This window comes from Tympanuchus pallidicinctus, unplaced genomic scaffold (genome assembly GCF_026119805.1).
Source record: "Tympanuchus pallidicinctus isolate F22 unplaced genomic scaffold, pur_lepc_1.0 scaffold23, whole genome shotgun sequence".
Taxonomy (NCBI): domain Eukaryota; kingdom Metazoa; phylum Chordata; class Aves; order Galliformes; family Phasianidae; genus Tympanuchus; species Tympanuchus pallidicinctus.
The window spans coordinates 7721856-7739680 of record NW_026294740.1 but is presented as its reverse complement, the minus strand read 5'-3'; the positions used below and the strand labels follow the sequence as shown (position 1 = coordinate 7739680).

Genomic DNA, 17825 nt, shown 5'->3' with positions numbered 1-17825 from the left:
CTGCTTGAGTTCGATGCAGTAACCCAAATTTGGACACACCAGTGAAGGGAATGGGAGAACAAAAGGGTGTGTGAATAAGGCATTGCACTTGTGGTCAGTCCTGAGATTCCTTGTGTATACATTGTACAGTTTCTTTTAGGACATAAAAACTTCCACATTGTTTAAACTCTTTTGAGAAACCTGACAGGGATACAGTAATGCAATTAAAATAGTGCATCTTGAAGAGGAAACTTGGGGAAGAAATGAGGCTTTGTGGTTCAGGGAGTCTGGTCAGTGTTCTTGGTGCATGGGGAAGGTGGGGGGGGAAAAAAAAGCATGAAGTTTCTGTACTTAGACACCAGGGAAATGAGAGGTATGTGGAACTGATGCCTGTGCAGCACTCAGGGAGTTGTGCGACATCTTGAAGGTGAGAATTAAGACTGTGATTGTGCTGCAGTACAAAACAGAAGACAGCTCAAGGATGAGAAGGAAAGTGATCTGGCCACAAAACTGAGACAGCTAGAAAATCTAAGGCGAAAGTTACTGGAAAAAGTTGAGTTTGTTTTTGAAGTGCAGGAAGAACAGAGATGATAAAAGGGGGCTGGTGCAGCGTTCTGGGTGGGGAAGATTGCTGGATGTATCAAAGCTTTGTCAGTAAAGGCTGAAAGAAGGAAGCAGGCTTTGCACAGCTCTGCCACAAGCTAATGAAGGACAATGACAATCTGTTCGCTGACTTAATTAAGTTTGGGGTAAATCTTGTAAAGGAGTAGTAGTTAGGAATGGCTTGAAAGTAAGCAGTGATTTCAATGAAAAGGAAGGAAGGCAAGGAAGCTAGAACATTTTTCTGTTTTATGTCAGGAGCTTTATATTATCAAAAACTTAACACAGTGATTCTAGTTGTATAATTTGTACAACTGTTTAGTATTTTTTATATATGTAAATAATGTGTATAATGATTGCCATTCAGTTTAAGTCAGTGCAGTCAGCATGTTTTTCTCCCTCTGATGGCTTGGTTTGCTTTAACTCAGAACTGTCTTCCCTGTACTTCTCTTGTACTTCTGTTTTATGTCTGTATTACTTTCCACTATTTCTTAGATTCCTCTGCAAGCTTTTTGTTCACAGCTATCTTAAAAGTTAGGACTTCAATCAGCTCCTCTTGATTTTAGTCCCTTCTGGTAGCAGAAGCTTTCCTTATTTGCAAGAATCATAGTGCTTGCACCAAAGCAGATCACGTTGCTGAACTATGGCCATATGTGCAGCAGTGACAGGTGTTTTTTACTGTGCGTGTCTGCTTTTAAATCTGTCACTGGGAATATTATAAGCTGTGCCTACAAATCTTTAACCTCTTACGCTCGTTGGAATTTTCTGAAAGAATCTTTCTGTTAATGCTGGTATTTCAGATTACAGCAGAGGTTCTTTTAGACTGCTTTTTTTTTTGTTGGAGGTGTGTGCTTTAATGATCTCAAAAGAGGGAAAAATGTCTGTAATTGGTTATTACTAGTTTTTGTTGTTGTTGTCTTGTTTGATTCTGAGATTCATCCTCGTTCACATTTACCAAGCCTGAGGTAATATAAATGTTGACTTTCAAAGCTGACAGGGTAAACACTGCCTGGAATAAATATAGCTGATGTTGCTTTTTGTGTAGTAATGGTAGGAAAACATTGATGTCTGCTTTCTTTTATTATCAAGTAGTGGTTCAGTATATACTTCTGTCTGAAATGTGCATTATAGAGGCTAATTAATGTTAAGCAAGATACTGTAAATTGGGAAGTAGTTGGATTCCTTTTGGGGAAAAAAAATACTAATTTATTGCAAATAGTATCAAGGTTTTGTGATACAAGCATGTTATATTTTGCTGGATCTGTTGGTTTGTTTTAGTGTGGCTCAATACATTATCAATACAGAATCAATACAGAATCAATACAGAATCAATACAGAATCAATACATTAATACATTAATCAATACAGAATCAATACATTAATACATTAATCAATACAGAATCAATACATTAATACATTAATCAATACAGAATCAATACATTAATACATTAATCAATACAGAATCAATACATTAACTTACAGACCTTCATGAAAGCTTTTGAAATCTTGCCTCGTTTCATTTCTTTTTGATGTGAGTTGTCATAGGATCTGATTTTCAACTCTTGCCTCCTTTTTTACAGACAATGGGATGAGCAGTTGGACCCTCGGCTAAATGCTAAGCAGAAAGAGGCTGTTCTGGCTATCACTACCCCACTTTCAATACAACTGCCTCCTGTTCTTATCATCGGTCCCTATGGGACAGGAAAAACGTTCACGCTGGCTCAGGCAGTCAAGCACATACTCCAACAACAGGATACTAGGTGAGGTGGGGCTCTAAATAGAGCAGTACGTGATGAGCAAAGTGCCATTTCTTATGAAGTTCAGGTTAAAGGCAGGAGTATAGAATTTCCATCCAGCTTAAAAACAACCAAAACCCGAGCTACCTGTTATTGTTTTGAATGGTAAAGTAACTTTATAATCTTAGCCTGTATTTTCCATTTTAAGCTATTTAAAATTGAAAATATTGAGAAGGACTGTGATTTGCTCAGCATGGGAAGTTGTGCAGTATATTTGATAGTAAAAGCTGTTCCTTACTTAAAGTCGAGTCTGGATTTATAACTGCAAGGTAATTGTTGGAAAACTGTTTAAACTTTATACCTTTACATAAGTGAAGGATTTAAGTTAAAGAGCTGAACCATGTGAACTAGAGTAGGTCAGTGCCTGGATTCATGAAGAGAAATGTACAGGAAGATGGCCACTGTTTCCTGTGTTTTGTATTCTACTGCTTTGAATTGTTTTCTGTTTCTTCATTGCTTTTTTATTTGCACCATTTATTCCAGCAGGATTCTCATTTGCACCCATTCTAATAGTGCTGCTGATCTCTACATAAAGGATTATTTACATCCATATGTAGAAGCAGGCAATCCCCAGGCAAGACCTCTCAGGTATTTTTTAAGGCTTATTATGTATCTATAAAATACTCTTCTTAAGAAAAGGTGTCTATAATAACAAAAAAAAAAGTTAAAGAACATTTAAGATATAAAAGCATATTGGCATTACCAGCAGTGATTTTAAAAATATAGACTAAAAGGAATGTGAAACATTGTCAGCATAATTTTGTGTCATTTCTTAACTGAAAATAAAGACATCCTTTTTTAAGCTTTTAATTTTCTATTGCTAAATGTGTCGTTCCTAATGAGCAAACTTTTCATATGCTCCTCTAAAAGCTACTGTAATAAAATAAAAGTGAATTTAACTGTATTTTAAATTCCAGAGGATTTTGACTCATGCTTATGGTTTGGAAGCTGGGGCTGCTCACCTGGCTTTTTGAAGAAAAAAATATGTCATGGGAGCTAAATAGAAAATATATAAATTTTTTAAACCATGGTAGTTTGGCCTCTTCTCATCAGTCAACTTGAAGTAATTGTGCACGTGATTCAAAGTGCTCACCGTGGTTATTTTGGGGGAGTTACTTATGGACGAAGGTAAAGAAGTGGAAATCTAAAGCATAGGAAAACTGAAATGTGCATATAAATAGGCAGTATTTATTTATTGGCAGAAACTCACTCTTGGGAATATTTGCACAGATACCATAGTGCATAATACTGCCAGCTTGGTGTATGTCTTTTAAACTACAGACTTCATTTTCTAAATGCCCGTGTGCGAGTTTATTATATTACAAAGAAAATGATTCGCTGTGTTTCTTGCTAGCTATCAAGAGCCATTCTGGACTTAGAATTTACATAATGTCAGTAAAGCCAAAAGTTACATGAAAGGGTGAGATTGACAACAGGTGTTAATTCTGGTAGGAGTGCTGGCTTTAGTTGCCATGTGACAGACTGAGGATCTGGCCAGAAAGAGGAGACAGTTTGCTTGGAGAAGTTCTTTTGGACCTGGTGTATTTTGACACAGATTGTTTTCAGGCTCTTTGTAAAGCACTTTGTGATGAAAAGCATTACAGTATCTTAATTTTGTAGCTGGGAAAAGCGTGTGTAATTTATGCTTTCAGGAGTACTGAACTGTGGTTTAACAGAGCAAGGTGTTAGGTAGTTTTGTTGTGGTCACCACACTTCTGTTACCTTCTGCATGTGCTATATTCTGTTTAGCACAGTCTCAGGCAAGCTCATGAAAAACATACATAAACAATTTCTTTTCCATTAAGATTAAATATATATATACATATTTGCCAAGGATATTTAATGCAGAAATGCGCAAAAAACACTGAATGTTTAAAATAAAAAGTAACTTTCATAGTATTTTTAATGAGTACTTTGGAAAGTGCTGCTGTGAACTGTGTATCCTATTCCAATGAACACAGTACCTTGAGGAAAAGTTTTGGAAAATAGAGGCACCTCTCCAGATCTGTATATTTTTGTATATCCACAAAGCATGCTTGTAAATGACTTTAAGTGTTACATAGCTTCCAAACAACTTCTACTTGGGAAGCCTAACTACAAGCCAGCTGATCCAGGAGGACGTAGAGGGTCAATATCTGCACTGAAAGCTAGAGCTGTGTGATATTCCTAGCGTAAAATCAATCTCTTAGCTTTCTTATTGACTGTAGTCAAGATACGTTTTCAAATTAAAATCATCACTGTTAGTTTAAACAGGGTGCCCTGAGCCTTTTGCTGCTGCCTAAGGGAAACAAAATGGAGCAGAAGCAGGAAGGTACCCAAGCAGGATGTGCTGCTTGCAGTGTTTGTTTCGGAATGGCTCAGCAGTTTGCTTTAGATGTTTTGCATTTACTCTGCAGCTATGAGTTGGTTGCATAGCATCCTTGCTAAAAATGTTCCCACAGATGAGTTGGGAGCACCATAATATTTCTGTTGTTTTTGAAGAGAGAAAGCTTAATTATTTAGTGTTGCCTGAGAACTATGTAAATATTTCTATAAATTTCTGTGGGTAAAACTAAATAATTTATCCCATTAGGAGTTGCACCATAAAAATTTGAAGTCTTTAGTTTGGAGAGTTTGTTTAAATACCATGTAATAATTTCATGTGTATGTATTTTTTTTCTAACAAATAATTATCTTTATCCTTTGGAAAAGATACAGGCAAAATGAATTGGGGGAAAAAAATATGTTGAATCTAAGTTCTGCACCTAAATAAAATAGCAAGGAAGCCAGGAGACCAAATTCTCAGAGTCCTAATGCCCATAAACAGATCTGTATCCAGTAAAATAAAAAAATGGCACTGGTTGTGATTAGGGGTAATGCAGCTAAGGGACACACTCCAAAACCTGTCTGTTTCTGAAGACACGTGGCATGGGGAAAAAAGTAAAATGAAATTGTTCTACCGATGTAAGCTAACGCTGAGGTGTTTCTGAAAGAAAAGAACTCAGTAACCTACAGTTAGGAGAAAAGAGCCTGCAATTAAATGCTTCTGTTCCATGCTAAGACTCTGTCTATTTTATTTTATTTTTTTTTTTGCATGCAGAAGCAGGCAGTGTTAGAGGGTGATTCAAAGCAGTGGAGGTGTAATTGCCTTCCAACTTGTGTATGCTCTTACTCCGTGGCTGTGCTTGTCTCTCTCCATCAGCTGCTGGAGCCCTCAGGAGGCAACTCTGACAGTAGGCACTGCAGGCAGGTGCTGGAGCTGCACGTGGCACCTAAAAACTCCAGTCCAGATCTGGGAAGCATGGAGATTCTCTCTATGCAGTGATTGCAGTATCTACCATTTTTTATTTGTGTGTTTCAAATTTAGTTGTATCCATATGTTATTCAAAGTGGGGAGATCTTGTTGGAATGCGATGTCGCACTTAGACATAGAGGTGGTGCCATTTTCCTTATGAAATATCGATTCTGTATATGTTAACCTGTGTATAGAGGATACTTTCAGTGCTTTTGTTTGTGGAAGATTTAAGGGACTCAATCTTATGGGGCTTCTATTTCAACGTGGTTCCCAGTGTATTTATCTGTGATTCCACTGCCTGTGGTTTGGACAAAGCTAGCCTTTGAGCTTCTAATTTCTCTGCAATTAAAGTCTTGGGGTTTGTATCTCCAGCTGCACACGATCAGAAGGAGTTGCAGGAACTGAAGGAAAGGTCGGTCAGTGGCTCCTGACTGCTGGCACTCAGGGCCTTTGCTTAGGGAAACATTAGGAGTAGAAGTTGGGTTAATCTCTCACTCAGAAGTTAAGGGTGTGTTGCAGAATGAGCTGTTTTTGAATTGCGTTGAGCTGGTTAAAAATATTTGTATATATTGCAGTGGGTTCCTCCAGCTTTAACAAAACAATCTTGAAATTACAGAAGTGGTAATTAGTGCAGATTGCATACAAGAAATCCCACGTTCTGTGACTTACTTATATCACGACTTTTTCCAAGTAGTCACATCTGCCAGGTGCTTTTCTGGCAGTGATGCATATTAGCTTTGGAATACCTTTTTGATCTCATATCAAAATAAAATAAATTCATGGGTAAGCAACAGTGCAGTTTGAGGTGCTGTCAGCCAATCTTTGAGTCACAGATAGTCGAATTTGTGTAATGAAAGACAGTGCATGGTATAATAATGTCTAATAACCATAATATTTTGCATTTCAATAGCACCTTTCATCCAAGAATCTCAAAGTGCTTTACAAACATAAACTCACAATAAACTCATTAATCCTCACAGTACTTCTGTGAGATGGTAGGTAAGTATTGTCCTCAGTTCACATTGGGAAACTGAATCATATGAAAGCTGACTGAATGGCTGCGATGAGGAGAGCAGGGTTGTTCTGCTCCTGCTGCCTCCTTCTAGTGATCCGGCTCTGACTGCATGTTGCTGCACTGGTGTAATAGCAGCATATCACATAAACCTTGTTGGTCTGATGGCTGATGGAAAATAAATTCATGGACCACATTGGAAGGTTCTTGATCCTGAAACAGTGCTGAACCCAGGCTGAACTGGTCACAGTTGATCACCGTGTCAATTTTGGCTGGTGCTGTTGCCATCCAGATGACTGCAGCACAATTACAGCCTGTGCTTTTCATTTTGTGTCTTGTCTGAAATGGGCATCAATATCTGTATTTTCACCAAATTTATTGCAACCCTCACAGTTTCTCTCATGTTATGTGGAACTGAGCTGTGCTTTTCCAACTTGAGGAGACATATGGTATCCAAAGTCCAGCCATTGCAATCATGTTTTGCACTTGAGTGCATAATTTCACTTCTTCAAATATTTTATTAATGATTTGGGATTTGTAATATGGGTGCAGGAGAAACTTAATCAAAAGGAAGTAATTAATGAATAGATAAACAGCATAAATTATTTTAAGCCATTTCATCTTAATTTGCTTTGGAAATAAGTTAAAATAACTTCAATTCTAAGTAAGAATGTATAGTAGTGTCTTGTAATTTAAAAATTGCACTTCAGATTTGCATTTCTGACTTGATACAGGTGATGTTTTTGAGGAATGCCACTTAAAGAAGCTCTTTCACATCTTTATTCAGATCTGCAGCTGGTGTGCTTGGTTCTGTTTACCCCTGTGGAGTTATTTCTACTCTGTCTTCTAGGGCACAAGCTTCATGTTTTCCTGTTCCTCTTCCTTTTTAGCTGGATGGGCTGTAACATTTCATCTGAATAGAATAATTCATTGTTGATCTCATGACACGGTGATTAAAAATATCTTGAATCTCATGGAAAGATGTTTGATGCCCAGTTGCTGACAATGTCCTGATATTTTAGATGAAGAAAGCTTTCCTTAGGCACTGTTTTATCATTCTTCTATTAAATATACCAGAGTTAAGGCCCTTCATGATAAAACAATGAATTTAGATCCAGTTTTGTTCTTAGAAAGCGTATTTCATTTATGAAAGTAGTGCATCATTTTATTAATACAAGAAAAAAAAAAACCAGTGATCATGTGGATGTAACTGATGAAATGTGGAGACCACTACCACTGAGTCAGGTTCAAGATTATTGGCTAGTATTATATTTTAGTTAAGAAAAAATATATGTTTTTATAGTGAGTTTACAGACAGAAAAATGGCATTGATGTGAAGGTCACAGTACCCAAATGTAAGAAGAACTTTGAGATTTTCATGTGTGGATTAATCCCTGGTAAACATTCTGATGTCTGGTATTGCTCTGCAACAAATAGTGGAAGGAAACCAAGATATTTTGGCGTGTAATTGTGCACTATAGTGATGATTTGCTTTTTGAAGACTTTTATTTACTAGAGTACTAGAATTTGAAACATTAGGCAGTCACTGTTCCAACCGTATAGAAAATAAGCCTCCTTTTTCTTTCGTAGGGTATATTTCAGAAATCGCTGGGTAAAGACTGTCCACCCAGTTGTGCATCAGTACTGTTTGATTTCAAGCACACATTCCACCTTTCAGATGCCACAGAAAGAAGATATTCTTAAGCAACGAGTAGTAGTTGTTACTTTAAATACATCACAGTATCTGTGTCAACTGGATCTTGAACCAGGTATGATAGCTGTAAACAAGACACATCTGTCTCTGCTGTGAGAGGTATCTTTGTCTTTCCAGCATCAGTGACAAGTGTTCTTTCTGTTTCCCACTCAGTTCTTCGAACAGATAAGAAATAAAGGTTTTAAAAAAATGGTTTCGATTTTTTTAATGAAAAAAATGTTTGTTAGAAAGCTGTAAAATGAATGGTACTCAAGTTAGCCTTTTGCCTCCTTATTTTTTTTCCCTTGTGTAAAGAAGGAAGAGGCATTGTGTATGAACTGGTGTTTCTGAGATCAAGAGAGAAAATTGTGAGAATTTTTTTTCTAGTTTTGATTACTGTCAGAATTCCGAACTTTTAGTGCGATTTCTTATATTGTTGTCACTGTTTATTTTATCATATCTCCAGTTCCACTTATTTGCTGCTATCTCTGTCTTACAGGTTTTTTTACACACATTCTGTTAGATGAAGCTGCGCAGGCTATGGAGTGTGAAACTATTATGCCTCTAGCATTAGCTAATAAAAACACAAGAATTGTCTTGGCTGGAGACCACATGCAGGTAAAAGCTGTAGTATATAATATCAAATGTATATGTAGTATGTTAGTTTATTTCATTATGTAATTTAACTTCTCCACATATGCATGGCGTGTTTGATAGATTTGCCTTTTCTTGACAATTCACGATGGCAATGAAGTGGATATTTGCATTGCTGTAGTAAAAAATAATAACTAAAAAAGGCAATAGAGCAGTTTTGCCACTATTGAGTAGGTTTGCCACTTACCACAGCCATCTGTGTCGTACACACATATAGTTCTTCAGGTCCTGCTGGTGAAGTCTTTGTTTTCCATACCCTTCTGATTCTTCTGTTGATATTGAGTTATACATCCTATTGTTGCTACTGGATCATGTAAAGTCATAGTAATCATAGTCCTGTGCACTGTTTCTTATTTTTTATAATACAAACCTCAAAATTGCTTTTTAAGAGGCTGGTATGGTATCCTTACCACTTTAGGCTGGAACTCATGAGTCCAAACAGGATGGCTGGAGGTAACTGGTCTGTGTGCCTCTGGCTACATTTTACAAGGAGCTGTTTTGTAACTCAGGTTCTCACAAAGTTCTCACAGAAACTATTCTGTGAGGCATTTACATTTCTAAAACTAATATCTGAGAGTAAAAAATAATGAACTCAGATTCTGAATAATGCATATTCAAAACATCAACAGTTTGGCTTCATTTTTGAATATTGAGTTGAAATTGTTTTTTCAGCATTCTTAGTTCTGTTTTTCCTGCTATCTTAGATGTTTTTGTTGTTAAAAAAGGCCAGTAATGGTGTGTTTGTAACTGGACTGCCTTTGTTTTACTTCTTTTGAATGTATTCGTTAGCTTTCTTTGCTTTTACAAATTTCTATATTTTATGTGCTGCTTTATGGGTGGTAGTAACCATCTGTAAAAGGACTTACAGCATAATTAATGGCATTCAAACAAACCGTTCTTTACTTTAATTTCTTTGACCTGCTTTGTATTTTTTAACTCTGCTTTGTGTTATTCATCTTTGCAAGCCACAAAGAAAAATATATAAGGGTGATTCTCTCCTTTGTACCTAGTTATTAGATGTTTTATTGTTCCCATAAGCGCAAGCTGCTCTTTTGTCACTTTTACAGTAGGAATGGATATTTCTATGGAATAGTTAGAAAATGCTTATTCGTACTATGTGTCTTCCAAATATGAATATACACTGCAAGTTTTATTTTTATTTTGATGCAAAATATGTGTCTTGGGAGCATGACATTCTAAATCCACATGTTTAGTTACGTTTTTTGTATGTGTGTGTCTATTACAGCTCAGTCCTTTTGTCTACAGTGAATTTGCCAGGGAAAGAAACCTTCATGTTTCACTGCTTGATCGGCTCTATGAGCACTACCCTGCAGAATTTCCATGCAGGATCTTGCTGTGTGAGAACTATCGCTCCCATGAAGCTATCATCAAGTAGGTGTGAACTTTTTCACTGTATCGTGCTTTCACTGGTGTGAGTGACCACAACAGATTTTTTCTTTCGATGTGCCAAGAACAGCTGATGAAGCATTTTGTATTTCTGTAAGGAAATCTTAGTTGTTTCAGAGTTAATTAGTAGAGTAATTCCTTCTTACGAGATTGAAATTCAGTCTCCTAGAGCAGACATCAAAGAGTCACTTAGGCAAATCTATTACAGATCCTTTCATTTGAGGAGACCTGATTTGTCTACATGACAGGTCCGCAGAGCCAAAGAGCTAACTTTCCCCTTTTAACCATTATTTTCAGTAGGGTCTGTATTTGCTTAAACTATTTCAGATTTTTAGAATTAGTAGGTAAGGCTGCTTTGGAGCAGTAAAATATGTGCAGTATAAGGAACATATAAATGTATGGCTGCGAAGAGGGAAAAAAAGTAGGTCAAATTTTGGGCATGTTTGCTGCTTCTTTCAAGACATTAATCAGTGGTTTTGCATTTTTATGCTATGATAAACTAATGGCTGCTAGTGTAATGTAATGAGCTCATCCATGAGCTGTGCTAGAAAGAATAAGTGCAATCATGGGGAAAAATGCTAAAGTTTAAGTCCTGACTCAAATATGCACTGAGGGTTATAGTGTTGGTATCCAGTCATACTAATTAGGTTATCACTGTGTTGAAAGCAGAAGCAGGAATATTTAAATGCACTGGGGAATCAAAAATGAGGATGTAGAGTACTTTATTATACAGCTTGATCTCTGTTTTATTTCTTGCATATTCTAGACTTCTTAGACAATACTAGAAATTTTAAGTTATAAGTGAGAGGGGATCTGAAAGAGTAGGAATTGTTTCAGCTTTTTCGTAGAGATCATTTCCATGAAACTTGCCTCAGAAACTTCAGCACTTGAAGTTCAGACAGTTTGTTTGTAGAGAGACACCGAGGTAAGGATTGCAAAAGTACCACTGGGGGTAGTTGGCTGTTGAGTCAAAATGCAATGTATGTGATGTACTGGTGTGTGAAGTGAAACGTGCTCTCACAGTGATCCCACTGTAGGGATTCTGTCAAGTTTACTTCCTTTATAATGTGGAATTTCCGTTGATACCTTGGATCATGACATTTATGACAGAAATAAGTGTAGGAAGATAATTCCTGGTGATCTCATTAATCGTGCCTACCTAACCGAAGAGAAGAGACCAAAAGAAATTAAGAACAGCTTTGGAGCTGTAAGCTGCAGTCCTTGTAGGAAGGGTGTTCTGTTGTTTAATGAGAACTCGCTACTAAGGATTAATTTGCAAATGAAATTGTAGTATGGTTACACTGCCTTAGAGAGCATCCTTGGAGATGGTAAATAGTAATCAATGGCTTTCCTTACAAAGAATTTTGTGATTGCACATTTTACTGGTGAAATTCTCCTATTAGTGAGCTCATCTATAGGCTCCGCATTTTATCCCATTTTGCTTTGTTGCAGTTACACATCTGAACTTTTCTACGAAGGCAAATTGATGGCAAGTGGAAAGCAGCCAGCACACAAAGATTTCTACCCTTTAACTTTCTTCACAGCACGTGGAGAAGATGTGCAGGAAAAAAATAGTACAGCTTTTTACAATAATGCAGAGGTAACTCTTCTTTGGCTTTATTCTTGATTTTTCTTGCAGCTGCGATACCCTCACGTTTATTGGTTTATGCTCAGTGTGGGTGGAAAGCACACATTGTTGTCTAACATGAGAGAGAAACGTGAAGTTTGTTAAATGTGAGATAGTGAATGTTGCAATTGTGGTAAACATTTCCATTAATTTGTTTTCCTTTTCTCTTTGCAAATTGCAAGCTGCTTACTTTTCTCTCAGGCTCGTTCTTTGGGATGTCTTTCCTGCTAATTTTTGTGACAGTGTGATGGATGTATCTTAGCAACTGAGAGTAACTGCAATTTGAAGTAAAACTTAAATTTCTACTGTTGTAGAAATGCTCCCACTCAGATAAGAGTTTTCAGGAGTAACATCTCATATTTGCTTGAATATGTGTAGGATTAGTATCTAATTGATCATTTGCAGATACTTTTTTTTTTTTTTTTTTTTTTTTCAGTGAGACCTGTCTTAAAGTATTTGTTTTACATACCTTTATGGGTATTCAAGCAGTTGTTATTTTGACTTATTCCTTCCCTTGGGTTTAAGAAAAAGACCAGACATTACTTTAGGAGTAGCCCTTTGTAATACTCCTGTTTTGGCCCCCCAGTGTCAGAGGTGGATGCTGATGATATGGCAGTAGAGGTTGAACCTTCCCACCAGTATTCCATTACATGTTGTTGCCATGTGACATATGGCAGCAGAGGAACAGCCTGACAGAATGCAGTCTGGCATGGAAGTGCAGATGGTGTAAAGAAGTGAATTCCTCCATGTGGGAAAAAAGTTGGAAGTAAATAGAAGGCATTACTTTTGGAATGATGTATGTACATATATTTTTTCCAGTCACCTCAACTCAGGGAAATTTGAACCAACTCCTCTTTTTCCCCACTAAAAAGCTGCCTTAAGAAATCTTTTCAGTGATTTTTAAAGAAAAAGAATTATCACTGATTTGCTTAAACACAGGAAACCATCTTAACTTCACGAGGTAACGAATTTTAACTGAATTTAGGTTAGCAGCAGTATTTGTTATGAAACATTACAGAGCTGTCTGATTTCCCTTGTTGACTAGTGGCTCATTTCATCTGACACACAGTTTTTAACCTTTTTGGAGTTGTTATGCTGCACTAGTGATGAGTTCCTCATGTATTAAAATATCTACTGAAACAAAAAGCTCATGCTGGTTTTAGGTGCATTTCAGCCTCCAGTGATTTCTGAACACATCACAGAGGAAAAACTGAAGGCACCCGACTACTTTCATCAATATACTTGTACTGCTTCTCCATTAAATTAAAAAAAAAAAAGTTGTAAAAAATGCTTAAAATATCTTCAGTGGCCCAGTAACTGCCAGAAAATTGTGAGTCATTAATGGCTGCAGGCAGAAATGAAGGACAACAGCTGCTTAAACACCAACATAAACCGATATCAGAGGACGAAGGAGATCTTTTGCTGTTTGTCCTTTAATTGACATTTTTGGTGGGCAATGTAGGGTTCATTGGTGCCTCTGTTAACTGTTAGTCAGCAAAGTGAATTTTCCTCTCTTTGGTTCTGACTCCAAAATTTACCTGTGTGGTGGTAATTCTAATGTAGGTGTCTGAAAATTTAATAATAATTTAAAAAAAACACCCATAAAGTTTTTCAGAAATACCTTTTAAAGTGCAGCATCTCATCTCTGTGTGTTGAAATAGCAGCTGCTGTGCCTGGCACATTTTGGCAGGAGGCTGTTCCAGGCCTGTCTTACGGGAAGAGTTTTTCAGCCATTATTGTTTATTAGTCTTTTCTGGTCACACTCATTAGTGTGCTGTAGAGATGACCTAACAGTTGATTAAAAAAAAAAACAACCTGAAACTCCTGATGGTATCCTTTGGAATGGCAAGTGAATGTCTTCTGATACAGACATTCTTTCTTTCTTGAGTTACCAGGCTCAAATATGACTTATAAAATCCAGAGTAAAAATTAAATAATCCCTACTTAGGCAGTGTGTTTACTTAAAGAAATTAGATAAAGTATGATCGGAAAGGTTCTACTGCACTTGACATTTTAGTAAGAGCATAAGTATTAAAATTAAGGTTATTAATATCATTTCCCCATTTGTACTTGAAAGGTGACATTTTTGTGGGCAAACTTTTAGTTCAAGATTGACAAAATTTAATGTATAGTAAATACCTTCAATGCATTGTTTTACTGCATAATACTTCAGAGTTTTGCTGTAGAATACAATAGTATTGTTTCTTGGTCAGTAGAGCTGTGTAATGCTGTATCATTTGAATGGTTTAGATCTTTAAAATTAGAATCATCTTTCCGCATCAAAGAATGATCTTCACTCAAGCATTCTTCTAACAATTCTGACTTTCTTTTAAGGTGTTTGAAGTAGTGGAGCGTGTTGAGGAGTTAAGAAGAAAATGGCCTGTTGCCTGGGGCAAGTTGGATGATGGCAGTATAGGTGTTGTGACACCTTATGCTGATCAAGTGTTCAGAATTCGGGCTGAACTTCGGAAAAAAAGGCTGTCTGATGTCAGTGTAGAGAGAGTGCTGAACGTTCAGGGTAAGTAATGCTTGTATGTCTCAGTGATGTGATAAAGAAGTGAAAATGTGACTGAAACTAAATATGATGTGTTTAAACACTTACAGTGGTCAGAACAAAAGGAGACCTGTGATACAGCCAATGGAACTGGTGCATCAAAATGAAAGTGGCAAATATGCTGGTTAGATGTTTTTCCAGCATAGAATAGCAAAATAATAAACTCATGGATATGTTTTTCAAAACTAAGTTCAAGCTAATTTCAAGAATAGATTTACTGAAAAGAGATATTTTTACTGTAAAGAAAAAAAATAATTCCAAATAAAAGTGTAACAAGGCTTTAGCCTCAAAATGTTTTTCTGGTTTTCTGTGTATAGAACAGAATGTTAAAAAGCAGTCCACAAACATAAGTCTCTTGGATCACATTGATAACGTAAGAATTTTGTGTAGGCATGGCCTGTTGCTAGGTTGCACTTTTAGTAAGGGATAAGCAAAGGAAGATAAGAAACTGAGTGACAGTGAGTGGTGTGCTCTGTTTCATGGCAGTTATCATGTATTGATTTGCTCAATAGATAAGAAGAATGTCCAGAGCAATGCTTTTTTTAAACGTAGAATAAATAAGTGCATGATTTGTTATTGGCTGAATAGAAGTATTGTAAAGAACTTCAGAAAGTTCAGGAGTGACCAATTTTGAGTTGAAAAATTATTTTTTTACACAGGAAATATTCTTGTAATAGAAAATGCTATTTATAGTGCATCTGTTAAAAATTTTACGTCTTATTATTCTTGCATAAAGCCCTTCATGTGAAGGGTAGCTATCATTTATTTGGAATATCTAGGTGTGAAGTCTGGCTCGCAAGAGAAGTGGTCTGGTTGTCTTTGTAGCAGGAATAGCTAAATGATCTGACCCCCTTTTTCTTTGCTTTGTTTTTAGGAAAGCAGTTCAGAGTGTTGTTTCTCAGCACAGTACGAACACGGCATACATGCAAACACAAGCAAACCCCAATTAAACGGAAAGAGCAGCTACTGGAGGATTCAACAGAGGACTTGGATTATGGTTTTCTGTCTAATTACAAACTTCTCAATACTGCCATTACAAGAGCACAATCCTTGGTAGCTGTGGTGGGAGATCCCATTGCTTTATGTTCCATTGGAAGATGCAGGTACATCTTATATTTGTTATGTATGTTCCTTCATTAATCAGAACTTAGAAATGCTAGAAAATGTGTTTCATCTATGACTGATGGATTCGTAAAACAATGGATGTTCTTTTAGGTGTCAAATAAGACGTGTTATTATATTTTAAATCCTTAAAATAACTGCATAATGATATTTAAGCTCTTCACACTTATGCCCACTAAATTACCATAAAGATGGCAAAGCATTTGTTGTATTCCCAACTCTTGCAAAGATTTGAACTTTGGATTTACTTTTTATAGACTTAAGTGAAGAAAGGTGAAAAAGAAATGTAAGCTGTGTTGTTAAGGATACCAAGCTCTTGTTCTTCAAAGGTTTCTTTTTCAGTGGAAGACCTGAAATGTTAAGATGATGAGAGATAAGCCCTAAGGCTTATTTTTTTTTGGAAGAGGGGAAACACTGCACAGACTGCATTATTTTAATACAACTAAAAATATGTATTACTCAGTTGTTACATCTACATTGTATTCTGCTTTCCTGACCAAGTACTGAAAATGGATGTGGTTTTCAAAGGTTAGAATTGAAAAGCCCAGGTGGAATCCAAGCCCTTGATTACTGTATTTATGAAATGTAATCTGTATTTAACTACTTATCTGCTAGGGAAGTGTCAAGAGTGTCCATATGTTACTGTAGTAAGCTGCTCAAAGCTGCTAGTAACATCTTACTGAAAGTGAAAAAAGAGTTGTGGTTTTGTTTCATTTTTCCTATTATCTGCTTGTGTTTCAGATGTGATTTAGTTTAGCTGATCAGAGAGAGCTCTTGGGCACTTGACCCACAAATGATGAGTGTCTCTTAGTCTGCTCTTGCAGCCTCTGGTTCATTAACCCACACAGCAGCGGTGCATGACTCAGCTATAGAGTTTGCTGTGATGTGCTGATTGAGATTTGTTACTTCTGCTTCAGAATTTATAATACACTTAGTTGACAAATTTTCTTTCCCTTCCCCACAGTGGTGTTCAATATGCCCACTGTTACCTAAGACTGGCTGATAGTTAATCTGTAGTTAGTGTAGCTGGCACCTGGAAGCACTATTGATTCTGTAACTAAGCACAGCTTTTGTGGGAAAATGACCATTTTCTTTATTCTCTCTAAACCCCAGTGGAGATGATGATCTCATAGATCTTCATGTAAGTCTGGATGCTGAGGTTTTAAATTAGATAGTGAAGAGAGACCTGGTTTTCAAACGTGGGATCTGGGAAGTTGCTCTGGGTATGGCTCTTTTGAAATACCCCCAGTCGGGCACGCAAAAACTTATGGGGAAAAAAAGTATAGAGTATCAGCAGGGTACCTAAGATACAAGAGATTGAGTCTGGCTTTCTAAGACCAGCAGCTGTTTGTACATATATGTGCTGTTCAGCATTACAAAACGAAAAAGATAATTAAGAAACCAGAATGACTGGAGCTTTATTAGGACGTAACTCAAGTTTTGCTTTTAATATGCCATTGTCTCATATCACTGAATAATTGAACATTCACTCTTTGAATGCTGCTGGAGGGGCTCAGGCGTACTGTGAGCAATATGGTTCTTTTTTAGTACAGCAGGAGTAAAGAAGTCTGAAAGCAGTGACATTTCGTTAGGAAAAACAGACCTCAAAAAAATTTAGAGAGTACTTGAATTTTATAAATATTCTAATACCTGTCAAGATGAGTCAAGACTCTGTAATGATAGTTGTAGAAAGCTTTGTGAAGTATGCCCAGAGTAATCATTACATTTCTGTGTGTTACAATCAGACTAGACAGGGCTGGTTTGGCAGACACTCCCTTTAAACTCCAGAGCACACTGGAAGAAAGGCAGCAGTATTTTATTCTCTGTTCTTACACCCCAGTACAAGCGTTCCGTGTATAGAGAGACTGCTTGGGGCATTTTAAGCAAGAGTGTATGGGTCCCTGTGGATTTGTGGTACTTGGCAGTAGGTTTGGTGAGTGAATTGATTAATCAGAGGGAGTTCCATCGTTAAAGCATCCCAGTGAAATGTTTCATCTGGGTTTTTAATCCTTACTTAAAACTTTGCAGAAGTTTTGCCTTACGGCAAAATGCAGAAAAAGGGGCATATATTGCATCCTGAATTTTAAAAGAGCGTTTCCTGCCAATA

The 17825-nt window shown here is 36.8% G+C and overlaps 1 protein-coding gene across 5 annotated transcripts in view; it reads left to right on the top strand.

Moving 5' to 3' along the window:
• HELZ (helicase with zinc finger) overlaps nucleotides 1–17825 on the top strand; it is a 74711-nt gene that overhangs the window by 37314 nt on the left and 19572 nt on the right. For 4 of the 5 annotated variants that reach the window (XM_052687758.1, XM_052687759.1, XM_052687756.1 and 1 more), the window contains 8 exons: nucleotides 2160–2339; nucleotides 2859–2963; nucleotides 8252–8430; nucleotides 8854–8972; nucleotides 10255–10400; nucleotides 11868–12015; nucleotides 14377–14560; nucleotides 15471–15699. In XM_052687758.1, the coding sequence (XP_052543718.1) occupies nucleotides 2160–2339; nucleotides 2859–2963; nucleotides 8252–8430; nucleotides 8854–8972; nucleotides 10255–10400; nucleotides 11868–12015; nucleotides 14377–14560; nucleotides 15471–15699 (1290 nt within the window). The remainder of the gene's footprint in view (nucleotides 1–2159; nucleotides 2340–2858; nucleotides 2964–8251; nucleotides 8431–8853; nucleotides 8973–10254; nucleotides 10401–11867; nucleotides 12016–14376; nucleotides 14561–15470; nucleotides 15700–17825) is intronic. The other variant, XM_052687757.1, reaches the window with a different exon arrangement.